Source organism: Pristiophorus japonicus, chromosome 13, assembly GCF_044704955.1.
Source record: "Pristiophorus japonicus isolate sPriJap1 chromosome 13, sPriJap1.hap1, whole genome shotgun sequence".
Taxonomy (NCBI): Eukaryota; Metazoa; Chordata; class Chondrichthyes; family Pristiophoridae; genus Pristiophorus; species Pristiophorus japonicus.
This window is the reverse complement of record NC_091989.1, coordinates 21,796,539-21,812,610: the sequence shown is the minus strand read 5'-3', so window position 1 is coordinate 21,812,610 and position 16,072 is coordinate 21,796,539. Positions and strand designations below refer to the sequence as shown.

The window sequence follows — 16,072 nt, the reverse complement described above, 5'->3', positions numbered from 1 at the left end:
GTCACCTCCAGTATGATCCCACCACCACAACATCTCCCCCTCTACTCCCAGCATTCCGAAGGGACCACTCCCTCCACAACTCCCTCGTCCACTCCTCAAATCAACCCCACTAGACCTTTCCCTTCCCATGGCACCTTCCCGTGCAAGTACCAGAGGTGCAACACCTGCCCTTTTACCTCCTCCCTTCTCACTGTCCAGGGCCCCAAACACTCTGACCAGGTGAAAGAACGATTTACTTCTACTTCTTTCAATTCAGTATACTGTATTCCCTGCTCACGATGCGGTCTCCCCTACACTGGGGAGACCAAACGCAGATTGGGTGACCGCTTTGCGGAACACCTCTGTTCGGTCCTCAAACGTGACACCAAGCTTCCGTTGCCTGTCACTTTAATTCTCCCATCCGCTCCCACTCGGACCTCAGCCTACTACACTGCTCTAATGAAGCTCAGCCGAAGTTCGAGGAACAGCACCTCAACTATCGATTATGCTTTCCAAACTCAACATGGAGTTCAACAATTTTAGATCTTAACCTCGGCCCCTATTTTTTTTCTCTCACATTGATGATGATTCTGCTATTCTCATCTACACCTCTTCTAGGCCCATCATTTCTTTCTTTACTTGTCCAGTTACTATCTCTTTTTGCCTCGCACCATCATCCCGTTTATCATTTAACCTCTCCAGCATTCCACCTTATCACAGACCTTCACTTTTGTTCTTTTCTCTCCTCCCCCCCTTTCCCTGCCTCTGCACTTGCTTAAAACCTGTTACATCTCGAACTTTTTTTCAGTTCTGACGAAAGGTCATCGACCTGAAATGTTAACTCGGTTTCTCTTTCCACAGGTGCTGCCTGACCTGCTGAATATTTCCAGCGTTTTCAGTTTTTCTTTCACATTTCCAACATCCAACAAAGTATTTTGCTTCTGAACAGGTTTAAGATAATTAGCAAAACAGCCAGAAAGGAGATTAGGAGACTTTCTTTTTTACACCGTGAGTTTTTGTGATTTGGAATGCATTACCTGAAAGATGGAAGCAGATTTAAAACTAACTTTCAAAAGGGAACTGGATAAAAACCTGAAAAAGGAAAAAATTGCATGGTTATGAGGAAAGAGCAGGGAGTGGGACTAGTTAGATAGCTCTTTCAAAGGCACGATGGGCTGAATTGGCCGTTCTGTGCTGTATCATTCTATGATTCTATAAGACCTGGGTGACAAGGTGAGCCGGGTGGACTGAGTGGCTTTTTCTGATTCCTACATTTTGTGTCAGCTGTGGCTCAGTCGGTTGCACATTCGCCTGAGTTAGAAGGTTGCGGGTTCAAGGAATTTGAGCACATATCTCTCGGCTGACACTCCAGTGCAGTGCTGAAGGAGTGCTGCACTGTCGGAGGTGCTGTCTTTCGGATGAGACGTTAAACCGGGGCCCTGTCTGCTCTCTCAGGTGGCGTAAAAGATCCCATGGCACTATTTTAAAGAAGAGCAGGAGAGTTATCCCTGGTGTCCTGGCCAATATTTATCCCCCAATCATCATCACATTGCTGTTTGTGGGAGCTCGCTGTGTGCAAGTTGGCTGCCGTGTTTCCCACATTACAACAGTGACTACACTCCAAAAGTATTTCAAAAGCGTTTTGAGACTTCCGGTAGTCATGAAAAGGTACTATATAAATGCAAGTCTTTTTATTGGAGGATATATGTATGCTTGAAACTTTTCCTAAAGATCATTGCTTTGTCATTTTCAGCTTGTGTGTAAATGAATTTGGTGACCTCGGGCAGAGAAATATTCAACAAGTTGAAGAGTTGGGGCATGGTCTGAAGATCGTCACTAAGATCGTAGAAGATGAAGAACTTTTACACCGGGTTGAAAAGCAGATTCAACAGCTACTCACTCACAGCCAGGAGTATAAACAGGAATGGCTTCAGAAAATCATGGCGGCTATACTGAAAGACCTTGGAGACGAGAGCTACATAACGGACCAAAGAACAAAGACTCGGGTCGCGAGCATAAGAGAAAATATTAACAAACTTCTGTGCAAGAGAGAAATCACAACACCACAGCACTTGGAAGCTAATCCACCCACCCCTTCACAGCAAGTTCCCCACCTTGACCATGGTCCTATTTTAAATGTGTTTTACACATGTTTAGTTTCTCTGGATTGGGAGTAAAATCTGCATTCCATATGGGTGGCTGGAGTTTCCCAAATTTGTGGGAGCCATTCAGCGAGACCTTGCATTATTCGTTTGCAAAAGCCTTTTAATTGACGACTTGGCTTTTAGCTGCTACGGCCCAGCTCTCTAAATTCCCCTCAATAATGGTATTGCTCCTCCACTTTAAAATCTTCTCCAAACCTCCCTATCTGCCCAATGCCGAGTTGGCCCTCCTAAACTCTCCCCTAGCTAGATATTCTGTTCCTCTTACTACTGCTTTGTATTGAGCCTTGGGACACTCTGTCTATCAAGGACACGATATGCATGTGAGTTGTAGTTTTGCATCTATTGTGTGGCTCAGATAATGTGCTATCTTGGTTTGACAATTCAATGCCAGTGAGAACTGACATGGAGTGCCAGGAATCCTCCACAAGGAGTATCAACAACTTGCATTTATATAGCAGCTTTAATGTAGTAAAACATCCCCAGGCACTCCACAGGTGCATTGTCAAACAAAATTTGACACCAAGCCAATTAAAGGATATTAGGACAGGTGAAAGAGGTAGATTAAATGAGCACCTTAAAGAAAGAGGGAGAGGCGGAAAGGTTTAGATAGGGAATTCCAGAGGTTAGAGCCGAGGCAGCTGAAGGCATGGCCAGCAACCGTGTACTTGTAGCGGGGAGCGGAAGGAGCAGCATGGCAGCATACCACTCCAGGGAGCAGCACATGCTGGAGCAGGAGAGCAACGGCAGTGAAAAGTCACCAAGGTCCAGGTCAGTGATTGGAGCGTGGGCAGGTACATCAGGAGTGGCGAGATCGGGGCCCAGGAGAGGCGTGAGATTGGGGCCCAGAAGAGACGAGGGCCCAGGGGCAGCACGGGCCAGCCCACACTGCGATATGTGTGTGCACTAGGTCCGTGCAGCAGAGCAGGTCTCCAGTCGTCCTGGTTAACTCTTGCTACTGGACAGAGACCTAGCTCTGTCAAGCCCGTTAAAAAAATCCATGCACAGGCATCGTCCACCCTTCAAGATTTAGTTCGGAACTGGAATTTTAGGTCCATCATTGAAACGCCTGTGAACTTTTTGACGTGGAAGCAAGTCATCCTCAGTTCGAGGGACTGCCTATGATGATAGCTTGTAGTCATTACTGAACATATATGATCTGATCATTATACTTTAGAAATCTTTCTGAGTAGTGTTTAAAGCATTAAAATAGTTAAAGCACAGTGTAATAAATTTATATTTTGTTTTACCTTAGTCTTTTTCTGCTCGTTCCCCCTATGGTATAATTATGGTGACTGTTAAATGATGCCTTTATGAAGGAGAAATAAATTCTTGTTCACAAACGGTGTTATGTATATAATGACTCGAAAGACTTGTTACTGTAAACTCACTCGGGTGTAAACCTGGTCCACTTTATTCCTGCCCAAAGTGACTATATGGCATGGTACCAGCACTTATATACAGCCCGATGACCTTTGACAGTGGCGCCCCTGGTCTCTAGTGACCCCAAGCATCAATACATAGCAAACAGCATGAGGGGGAAGGGAGAGCTGAGAAGGAAGCAGAGTTGAGCAGAAGATGAAATGCCTGTCTTTTTCTGCAATTTATTTTTGTAATATGCTGTACAACAAAGCTTTACTTTAAGTATGGAATAATAAAGTTTAAATTCACTCATGTTTTTCTCCCAATTTTTTCTGAGCTCCTCTCCTGGTTCTTGATCTTGTGCACTCCAGCCCCCTCCCCTCCCCCCCTGCCCCTTGCATCATCAAACCTCCAGTAACTTTACTAATAGTCATTCTTTATAGCCCGGTGAGCTATTCAACAATAGAGGGCTGCGCAGCCAAACACAATTGCCTTGTCACTCGGAAACATTGGCTCATCATCTTCTCCCTATCTCTTTCTCCTCCAAGACGCTACTTGCAAACTACCCCGTTGGTGAAGCTTTTGCTCACCTGGCCTAATAACTTGCATGGCTCAGTGTTAAATTTAGTTTGATTATGCTCCTGTGAAGCACCTTGGACGTTTTACTACGTTAAGGGCTGTATAAATACAAGTTGTTGTTTCCCAGTGCAGCATCATTCTCTCCGGTACATTGTGTTGACCAGAATTAAACTTCTCCAATCCCTATCCCGTTCCTCTTAATAGTTCTCATGCTCCCCATTACCCATCCACTCCATACTGTACTTCAAAATGTCAGCTGCCTTACAAATAAGGGGTCCCCTCATCCTTATCCTAACAGAGACTCCCTGTCCAGCTACATGTCCCACCACATTCCCCGCCCTCTGCTGTGGTAGCAGTGTGTCTTTTATTTCTAGATCCCATCTCAACTGATCAACTGACACCTCTGACACTTTCTCCTGTTTGGACTACCACACCCACCACTACGACGCCTGCCTCTCCTTCAAAGTTCTCATTGTTTATCAACCTCCACAACACCTGGCAACTTCCTCATCAAAATCTCTCTACAATGAGCTTCCACATTAGGCAACCCATCATCCTTCGTAACTCCAGCTTACATATAAACTCACTTGTTCCACCTCTTCAGTCACCATCACCCTGCACTTGAACTCCCCACAGATTAAAAAAAGTGTAATTTCTGATCACTCTCTCACTGTTTGTGTTTCCCCTGTGCCAGTTCCCACACCCTTGACCTTTATCCTCCTTGAAAACAAAAACTACCACCAGCACCCTCGAACGCCCTGTCCTAAGGCTCTCCATCCAACACAACATCATGGCTTCTGCCAACCTGCTTAACCAAAGCCTTGGTTTCCGTTTGACAGTCTCCTCTCTCAGGGTCACTCAACACTCCCATTCCCATTCCCCAGCACAGCGCCCACAAATTGAAACCCAAGGGCTGCAGACTTAAATACACATGGTGTGTGATCAGCCTGGTAACTGTTGGAGACGGCTTGACCTCTCAAGCAATATCACTTCTCCCTCTACTACCCCCAAATTCTCTTGCTTGTCCAGCTGTCCCACTGCCTCCCCTGCCCCAGGTTTCCCTTACTCCTGCTTTTTACCCAGAATAGTCTCCTGCCTTCCCTACCCCAATCTCCCTCAAGCCACATGATATTCATTGAGAGAATTACAGCACAGAATGAGGCCCCTCAGCCCATCGCTCCTGTGCTGGCTCTCTGAAAGAGCTAGCTACATAGTCCCATACCCCTGCTTCTTCTCCAAACACTTTCATTTTTTTAATGTTTCAAATATATATACTTCCTTTAAATGGATACTGTTTCCACCACTTTCTGGTACCCTCTGCTTTAAAAAAACATTATCCTACCGCCACCCTTCATTCTTTTGATAATTATCTGAAATTACGTAGGATATACGACACAGAAACAGGCCATTCGGCCCAACCAGTCCATGCGGTGTTTATGCTCCCCTCGAGCCTCCTCCCATCTTTCCTCATCTAAATTTATCAGCTTAACCCTCTATTCCCCTCTCCCTCCTATGCTTGTCTAGCCTCCCCTTAAATACATCTATACTATTCGCTTCAACCTCTCCCTGTGGTAGTGAGTTCCACATTCTCACCACTCTTTGGGTAAAGAATTTTCTTTTGAATTCCCTATTGGATTTCTTGGTGACTATCTTATATTGATGGCCTCTAGTTATGCTCTTCCCTACAAGTGGAAACACTCTCTGTATCTACTCTATCAAAACCTTTCATAATTTTAAAGACCTCTATTAGGTCACCCTTCAGCCTTTTTTCAACAGAAAAGAGACTCACCCTGATCATCCTTTCCTGATATGTATACCCTCGCATTTCTGATATCATCCTTATAAATTTTCTCTGTATACTCTCCAGTGCCTTTGTATCCTTTTTATAATATAGCGACCAGAACTGTACGCAGTACTCCAAGTGTGGTCTAACCAAGGTTCGATACAGGTTTAGCATAACTTCTGTACTTTTAAATTCTATACCTCTAGAAATAAACCCTAGTGCTTGGTTTGCACTTTTTATGCCCTTGCTAATCTGTGTCGCTACTTTTAGTGATTGGTGTATTTGTACAGCAAGATCCTTTTGTTCTGCTACCTCACCCAGACTCGCACCTTTCAAGTAATAAGTGACCTCCCTATTCTTCCTACCAAAATGTAATACCTCGCATTTATCTGTGTTGAACTTCATTTGCCAATTTAATGCCCATTCTGCAAGTTTATTAATGTCCTCCTGTAATTTGTTGCAGTCCTCCTCAGTATTGACTATCTCCCCCAATTTGGTGTCATCTGCAAATTTAGAAAGTGTTTTGGATTCCAAAGTCTAAATCATGAATATAAATTGTGAACAACAGTAGTCCCAGCACTATTCCTTGTGGAACACCACTACCCACCTTCTGCTACCTTTGACCCTTACTATCTCTTTTCTGTCTTGAAGCCAGCTAGCTATCCATTCTCCGACCTTGTTCATCAGTCTATTAAGGGGTGTCTTATCAAAGGCCTTTTGAAAATCTAGATAAATTACATCTATTGCATTACCATTGTCTACTCTCTGTTACCTTTTCAAAAAATTGGCACCCTCTAGTTACCGGCTCACCAACTAGTGGAAATAGTTTTCCCAATTTACCATATCAAAACCCTTGATAGCTTTTGAACACCTCTATTCCATTTCCTCTTAACCATATTTGTTCGGATGAAACCAGCCTTATTTTCTCTCTCCTCCTCGTAACAAGGCTTCTCATACCTGTTAAATCTTAGTGAATGGTCTTCTACTCTCTCCTCTGACATCCTTTCTAAAGGCACCCAAAACTGGACACAATAACCTATTTGTTTGATTGCACTCCTGTGAAGCAACATAGAAACATAGAAAATAGGTGCAGGAGTAGGCCATTCGGCCCTTCTAGCCTGCACCGCCATTCAATGAGTTCATGGCTGAACATTCAACTTCAGTACCCCATTCCTGCTTTCTCGCCATACCCCTTGATCCCCCTAGCAGTAAGGACCTCATCTAACTCCTTTTTGAATATATTTAGTGAATTGGCCTCAACAACTTTCTGTGGTAGAGAATTCCACAGGTTCACCACTCTCTGGGTGAAGAAGTTCCTCCGCATCTCGGTCCTAAATGGCTTACCCCTTATCCTTAGACTGTGACCCCTGGTTCTGGACTTCCCCAACATTGGGAACATTCTTCCTGCATCTAACCTGTCTAACCCCGTCAGAATTTTAAATGTTTCTATGAGGTCCCCTCTCATTCTTCTGAACTCCAGTGAATACAAGCCCAGTTGATCCAGTCTTTCTTGATAGGTCAGTCCCGCCATCCCGGGAATCAGTCTGGTGAACCTTCGCTGCACTCCCTCAATAGCAAGAATGTCCTTCCTCAGGTTAGGAGACCAAAACTGTACACAATACTCCAGGTGTGGCCTCACCAATGCCCTGTACAACTGTAGCAACACCTCCCTGCCCCTGTACTCAAATCCCCTTGCTATGAAGGCCAACATGCCATTTGATTTCTTAACCGCCTGCTGCACCTGCATGCCAACCTTCAATGACTGATGTACCATGACACCCAGGTCTCTTTGCACCTCCCCTTTTCCTAATCTGTCACCATTCAGATAATAGTCTGTCTCTCTGTTTTTACCACCAAAGTGGATAACCTCACATTTATCCACATTATACTTCATCTGCCATGCATTTGCCCACTCACCTAACCTATCCAAGTCGCTCTGCAGCCTCACAGCATCCTCCTCGCAGCTCACACTGCCACCCAACTTAGTGTCATCCGCAAATTTGGAGATACTACATTTAATCCCCTCATCTAAATCATTAATGTACAGTGTAAACAGCTGGGGCCCCAGCACAGAACCTTGCGGTACCCCACTAGTCACTGCCTGCCATTCTGAAAAGTACCCATTTACTCCTACTCTTTGCTTCCTGTCTGACAACCAGTTCTCAATCCATGTCAGTACACTACCCCCAATCCCATGTGCTTTAACTTTGCACATCAATCTCTTGTGTGGGACCTTGTCGAACGCCTTCTGAAAGTCCAAATATACCACATCAACTGGTTCTCCCTTATCCACTCTACTGGAAACATCCTCAAAAAATTCCAGAAGATTTGTCAAGCATGATTTCCCTTTCACAAATCCAACTTGGGATGTTTTACTACTTTGAAGACTAAATGCAATTTGTTGTATATAAACAAAATGCAAAACAACTGCAGTTGCTGGAAATTTGAAGCAAAATGCTGGAAACACTCAATAGGTCAGTCAATGTGAAGGGAACAGACTAGTTAATATTTCAGGCGCAGTTGCTTCATCAGAACCAAAACAGTATTTAAAAAGGAACAGAAGAAAGAGAAAGGTCGAGAAACATGCACACAAACGCAAACGCACGACGGACACAACACATGTGCACGAGAGAAGTAGAATGCGCAAAGCCGTGCAATCTCCTGCAATGGCTTCTCTTCTGGCATGCCCTGGCACCCTCCTACTCCTCATTTGCATACTGCCTCTCAAAAACCCAGAAGCATGTGGTCAGCTTGCATTTGTAAACCTGTGACATCCAACTTTACATCTCTGCCACCACTCTTGCCTCCACGGCGGTTGTGCTGTCTGACATCAAGTCACGGACGAGCCAGAATTTCTCCAATTAAACAACCAAATTTGAAACCATCCTGTTCAGTTCTATGCTGAAACTCCACACTGGGGCCCTTAATTTCACCTTTGACTGTTTACATCGAATTTTACAGCACAGAAACAGGGCATTCGGCCCAATATTCCCACATCACAACAATGACGACATTCAAAAGGTATTTCATTGGCTGTAAAGTGCTTTGAGACATCCGGTGGTCATGAAAGTCTTTCTTTCAATAATGTCAATGTAAGTGTTTACGCTCTTCCAACCTTACTTCGTCTCACCCCATCAACATAACCTTTTATTCCTTTCTTCCACATGTGTATATCTAGCTTCCTGTTAAATGAATCTATGCTAATTTTCCCAACCATTCCATGCGGTATGGAACAAGAAATAGGAGCAGGAGTAGACCATTTGCTCTGCCATTTAATAAGATCATGGCTGATCTGATCATGGACTCAGCTCCACTTCCCTGCCCACTCCCTTATCGCTCAAAAATCTGTCTATCTCCGCCTTAAATATATTCAATGATCCAGCCTCCACTACTCGCTGGGGCAGAGAATTCCATACATTTACAACCCTCTGAGAAAATAAATTTCTCATCATCTCAGTTTTAAATGGGCGGCTCCTTATTCTATGTCCCCTAGTTTTAGTTTCCCCCTATGAGTGGAAATATCCACCTTGTCGAGCCCCCTCATTATCTTATAAGTTTGAATAAGATCAGCTCTCATTCTTCTGAATTCCAATGAGTATAGACCCAACCTATCTTCATAAGTCAACCCCCTCATCTCCAGAATCAGCTGAGTGAACCTTTTCTGAACAGCCTTCAATGCAAGTATATCCTTCCTTAAGTATGGAGACCAAAACTGTACGCAGTACTCCAGGCGTGGTCTCATGAATACCCTGTACAGTTGTAGCAGGACTTTTCTGCTTTTATACTCTATCTCACTTGCAATAAAGGCCAACATCCCATTTGCCTTCCTGATCACTTGCTGTACCTGCATACTAACATTTTGTGTTTCATGCACAAGGACCCCCAGGTCTCTGTACTGCAGCACTTTGCAATTTTTCTCCATTTAAATTATACTTTGCTTTTCTGTTATTTCTGTCAAAGTGGATAACCTCACATTTTCCCACATTATACTCCACCTGCCAAATTTTTGCCCACTCACTTAGCCTGTCTATATCCCTTTGCAGATTTTTTGTGTCCTCCTCACAATTTGCTTTCCTTTTAAAGACCTCTATCAGGTCACCTCTCAGTCATCTCTTTTCTAGAGAACAAAACCACAGCCTGTTCACTCTTTCCTAATAGTTATAACCTCTCAGTTCTGGTATCATCCTTATAAATCTGTTTGGTTAGACTGAACCCGAAAGTGGCCAAGCTCGGTATCCTGTTTGATTGTGAGTTGAGCTTCTATCCTTACAATCAGTTCTTCTCCAAGATCGCCTGTTTCCACTCTGAAATTCTGCCTTCCTCTGTCCCTACCTCACCCACACTGTCGTTGAAACTCTCATCCATACTTTTGCCTATTCAAGACTTGCCTTCTCTGTTGTGTATCTGTAAAGCATGCACTCCCATGCTTCGCCACCAGGGAGTGCATGCCCTGAAGTCCCAAGGGATCCCAGTATCCATTGGGAGCACTGTATATAAGCCGGCCCTTAAGGCCTTTTCAGCACTCTGGAGTGTCTTAATAAAGACTGAGGTCACTGTTACTTTAACCTCCCTGTGTGCAGTGTCATCTGTGTTAGGAACACAATAACTGGCGACGAGTATACGAATCCAACGCAAAGATGCAGCAAACTGGGCATCCTGGAGAAGTTCTCGGAGGGTGAGGATTGGGAAGCCTATGTTGAACGGCTAGACTAGTACTTTGTAGCCAACGAGCTGGACGGAGAAGGAACCGCTGCAAAAAGGAGAGCGGACCTCCTCACAGTCTGCGGGGCACCGACCTACAGCCTCATGAAGAATCTTCTGGCTCCAGTGAAACCCTTAGATAAGTCGTATGAGAAGCTGTGTACATTGGTTCGGGAGCATCTTAACCCGAGGGAGAGCGTGCTGATGGCGAGGTATCGGTTCTACACATGCCAGCGATCTGAAGGTCAGGAAGTGGCGAGCTACGTCGCCGAGCTAAGGCGACTTGCAGGACAATGTGAGTTTGATGGCTACCTGGAGCAAATGCTCAGAGACTTTTTGTACTGGGCATTGGCCACGAGACCATCCTACGAAAACTTTTGACTGTAGAGACACCGACCCTCAGTAAGGCCATTGCGATAGCACAGGCGTTTATGTCCACCAGTGATAACACCAAACAAATCTCTCAGCACACAAGTGCTAGCAATGTTCATACATTAACTGGAACTGTGTTTGCGAGCAGAAATGTACAGGGCAGAAACCACGAGTCTGCAACTGCCAGCAGGCCTCAGGTGACCCAGATGACTCAGAGTCCGCAACAAAGGATGAATGCAAGGCAATTCACACCTTGTTGGCGTTGTGGAGGCTTCCATTCAGCCTATTCATGCTGCTTCAAGAGCTGTGGAACAATGGGGCACCTCCAATGTGCTTGCAGACAAGCTGCAAGCTCTGTAAAACCTGCTAACCACCACATGGCAGAGGAAGATCAGTCCATGGTGGATCCAAGCAATTTCGAGCCTCAGAGAGAGGAGGCAGATGCTGAAGTACACGGGGTGCACACATTTTCGACAAAATGTCCACCTATAATGCTAAATGTAAAATTGAATGGCTTACCCGTAGCCATGGAACTGGACACTGGCGCTAGCCAATCCATGAGTAAAAAGATGTTTGAGAGACTGTGGTGCAACAAGGCACTCAGACCAGCCCTGAGCCCCATCCACACGAAACTGAGAACGTACACCAAAGAGCTCATCACTGTCCTGGGCAGCGCCATGGTCAAGGTCATCTATGAGGGCACAGTGCACAAACTGCTACTCTGGTTTGTCCTGGGCAATGGCCCCACACTGCCTGGAAGGAGCTGGCTGGGCAAAATCCACTGGAACTGGGGTGACATCCGAGCGCTATCACATGTCGATGAGGCCTCATGTACCCAGGTTCTGAACAAATTTCCTTCTCTTTTTGAGCCAGGCATTGGAAACTTTTCCGGGGCAAAGGTGCGGATTCATTTGGTCCCAGAGGCACAACCCATTCACCACAAGGTGCAAGCGGTACCTCACATGATGAGGGAGAGAGTGGAAATCGAGCTGGACAGGCTGCAATGCAAGGGCATCATCTCCCCAGTGGAATTCAGCGAGTGAGCCAGCCCGATTGTTCCAGTACTCAAAAGTGATGGCACGGTCAGGATTTGCGGCGATTATAAAGTAACTATTAATCATTTCTCGCTATAGGACCAATACCCACTACCTAAAGCAGATGACCTATTTGCGACGCTGGCAGGAGGCAAGACATTCACCAAGCTCGACCTGACTTTGGCCTACATGACACAGGAGTTGGAGGAGTCTTCGAAAGGCCTCACCTGCATCAACATGCACAAGGGACTGTTCATCTACAACAGATGCACGTTTCGAATTCGGTCGGCTGCAGTGATCTTCCAGAGAAACATGGAGAGCCTACTCAAGTCGGTACCACGCACAGTGGTTTTTCAGGATGACATATTGGTCACGGGTCGGGACACCATTGAGCACCTACAAAACCTGGAGGAGGTCCTCCAGTGACTGGATCGCATAGGGCTGCTGCTGAAGAGGTCGAAATGCGTCTTCATGGCAACAGGAGGAGTTTTTGGGGAGAAAGATCGCGGCGGATGGCATTCAGCCGACAAACGCCAAGACAGAGGCTATCAGGAACCTGCCCAAGCCACAGAACATCACGGAGCTGCGGTCGTTCCTGGGACTCCTCAACTATTTTGGTAACTTCCTACCGGGGTTAAGCACCCTCTTAGAACCCCTACATGTGTTATTGCATAAAGGTGAGAACTGGGTATGGGGAAAAAAACAAGTAATTGTTTTTGAGAAAGCCAGAAACATTTTATGCTCCAACAAGCTGCTTGTATTGTATAACCCATGTAAAAGACTTGTGCCATCATGTGATGCGTCGTCGTACGGAGTTGGGTGTGCATTACAACAAGCTAAAGTTGCGGGGAAGTTGCAACTTGTCGCCTATGCCTCCAGGAGCTTGTCTAAGGCCAAGAAGGCCTACAGCATGATTGAGAAAGAGGCATTAGCGTGTGTGTGTTCGGGGTAAAGAAAATGGATCAATACCTGTTTGGCCTCAAATTTGAGCTGGAAACCGATCACAAGCCCTTCATATCCCTGTTCGCTGAAAACAAGGGGATAAATACCAATGCCTCAGCCCGTATACAAAGCTGGATACTCGCACCATCAGCGTATAACTATACCATCCGCCACAGGCCAGGCACCGAGAACTGTGCGGATGCTCTCAGTCAACTACCATTACCCACCACAGGGGTGAAAATGGCGCAGCCTGTAAACTTGTTGATGGTGGCGCAACCCACAGACTTGTTGATGGTCATGGAAGCATTTGAAAATCATAAATCACCTGCCATGGCCCGCCAGATTAGGACTTGGACCAGCCAAGATCCTCTGCTGTCCCTAGTAAAAAAAAACTATATACTGCATGGGAGCTGGGCCAGCATTCCCGTTAAAATGCAAGAGCTAATCAAGCCACTGCAGCGGCGAAAGGACGAGCTGTCCATTCAGGCAGACTGCCTGTTGTGGGGTAACTGCGTAGTGCTACCCAAAAAGGGCAGGGAGACGTTCATCTCGGATCTCCACAGCACACACCCAGGTAGAGTAATGATGAAAGCGATAGCCAGGTCCCACGTGTGGTGGCCCGGTATCGACTCTGACTTAGAGTCCTGTGTACGGCAATCAGCGTGTGTGCTCAGTTGAGCAACGTGCCCAGAGAGGCACCACTAAGTTTGTGGTCCTGGCCCTTCAGACCATGGTCGAGGATCCATGTCGACTATGCGGGCCCGTTTCTCAGTAAAATGTTCCTGGTGGTGGTGGATGCTTTTTCAAAATGGATTTAATGTGAAATAATGTCGGGAAGTACCGCCACCGCCACCATTGAAAGCCTGAGGACCATGTTTGCCACCCAAGGCCTGCCTGACATACTGGTCAGTGACAATGGGCCATGTTTCACCAGTGCTGAATTTAAAGAATTCATGACCCGCAATGGGATCAAACATGTCACCTCGGCCCCATTTAAACCAGCCTCCAATGGGCAGGCAATGCGGGCAGTATAAACAATCAAACAGAGCCTTAAACGAGTCACAGAAGGCTCACTCCAAACCCGCCTGTCACGAGTACTGCTCGGCTACCGCACAAGACCCTACTCGCTCACAGGGGTGCTCCAGACTGAGCTACTCATGAAAAGGACACAAAACCAGACTCTCGCTGGTTCACCCCAACCTGCATGATCAGGTAGAGAGCCGGCGGCAGCAACAAGATGTAAACGATGGTCGCGCCACTGTGTCACAGGAAATTGATCTGAATGACCCTGTGTATGTGCTAAACTATGGATATGGTCCCAAGTGGATCGTGGGCATGGTGATAGCTAAAGAAGGGAGTAGGATGTTTGTAGTCAAACTAGACAATGGACAAATTTGAAGAAAGCACCTGGACCAAACAAGGCTGCAGTTCACAGACTGCCCTGAACAACCCACAGCAGACACCACTTTTTTTGAGCCCACAACACACACCCAAAGGATCAACACCACCACCCCGGACCAGGAAATCGAATCCATCATGCCCAACAGCTCAGCAAGGCCAGGCTCACCCAGCAGCCCTGCAGGGCCAACAACACGCCAGCCCAGCGAAGGCACAGCCAACACACCAGAACAGACATTTGTACCGAGGCGGTCCACCAGGGAAAGAAAGGCTCCCGACCGCCTCACCTTGTAAATAGTTTTCACTTTGACTTTGGTGGGGGAGTGATGTTGTGTATCTGTAAAGTATGCACTTCCATGTTCTGCCACCAGGGAGTGCATCCCCTGCAGTCCCAAGGGATCCCAGCATCCCTTGGGAGCACTGTATATAAGCCGGCCCCTAAGGCCTGTTCCTCACTTTGGAGTGTCTTAATAAAGACTGAGGTCACTGTTACTTTAACCTCCCTGTGTGCAGTCTCATCTGTGTTAGGAACACAATATTCTCCAATATTGTCTGTGGACAACTGCACAAACTTCAATTCATGCAAAACTCCACCACTTGCCTTCTATCCTGTACTAAATCCCACTACTGTCCTTCCTGACCTCACTACATTCGCCAAGCGCTGATTTCAAAACCCTTCCCTTTATTTACAAATTCCTTCATGTACTTTCTCCAACCAATCACCTCTCACCCTGCATCCCCAATCCTCTTCCTCCACCAACAAGAACAACAACTTGCATTTATAGAGCACCTTTAAAATAGAAAAGGTCCCAAGTCATTTCACAGAATAGTAAGGAGACAAAATGGACATTGAGCAGAAGGAGATATTAGATGGGATGGTCAAAGTGGTGGGTTTTAAGAAGAAATGGGGAGGGAATTCCGGAGTGTTGTGCTTAGGTGACTGAAGACACGCCATCAAATTTGGAGGATCTTCTGAGTCTGGATCACTGTGTGTTCCTTCTCTCCCCACCTCCCTTCAATCTTCAGACATTGCAGCTGTTTATAATCTTTTTTTTTTATTTAGGTATGTATGTTGGCTAAGACACCACGAGAACTCTGCTCTTCAAAATAGTGTCATCGGATCTTTCACGTCCACCTGAGAGGGTAGAGCTTTAATTGAATGGTTCATCCAAAAGACGGTACCTCCAAACAGTGCAGCACTCACTCAGTGCTGCACTAAAATGTCAGCCTAGATGTTGTACTCAAATCTCTGGAGTGAGACCTTCTGAGAGTGCTACCCCTGAGCCACAGCTGACACCAAATAAGCAACAAAATAAGAATAACGTGGTCTCCTCTATATTGGGGAGACCAAACGCAGATTGGGTGACCGCTTGCAGAACACCTCCGTTCAGTCCATAAGCGTGACTCCAAGCTTCCGGTCACCTTAGTTCTCTGCTCCACTCCCACTCTGGTCTCCCTGTCCTCAGCCTCTTACACTGTTCCAATGAAGCTCAACGTAAGCTCAAGGAACAACACCTCATCTTTCCTTTAGGCATTTTACAGCCTTCTGGACTCAACATCAAGTTCAACAACTTCAAACCATAACCTCTGCCCATATTTGTTTCTTTTTTCTGTTTTTTTCTCTTTTGCACGGCAGCTGTTGATGATTCTACTATTTACACCCTATCTAGACTCATCTTTTGTTTCTTAACTTACCCCATTCCCATCCACTTTTGCCTTGCACCATGATCCCTTTTGTCATTTAATCACTCCTGCCTTCC

The 16,072-nt window shown here is 45.9% G+C and overlaps 1 protein-coding gene across 1 annotated transcript in view; it reads left to right on the top strand.

Annotated features, from left to right (window-relative positions):
• Positions 1-3,811, top strand: part of LOC139278451 (NACHT, LRR and PYD domains-containing protein 6-like) — a 28,876-nt gene extending 25,065 nt beyond the window's left edge. The window contains exon 9 of the mRNA XM_070897242.1: positions 1,733-3,811. Coding sequence (XP_070753343.1) covers positions 1,733-2,156 — 424 coding nt within the window. The 3' untranslated portion in view covers positions 2,157-3,811. The remainder of the gene's footprint in view (positions 1-1,732) is intronic.
• Positions 3,812-16,072: the final 12,261 nt, after the last annotated feature.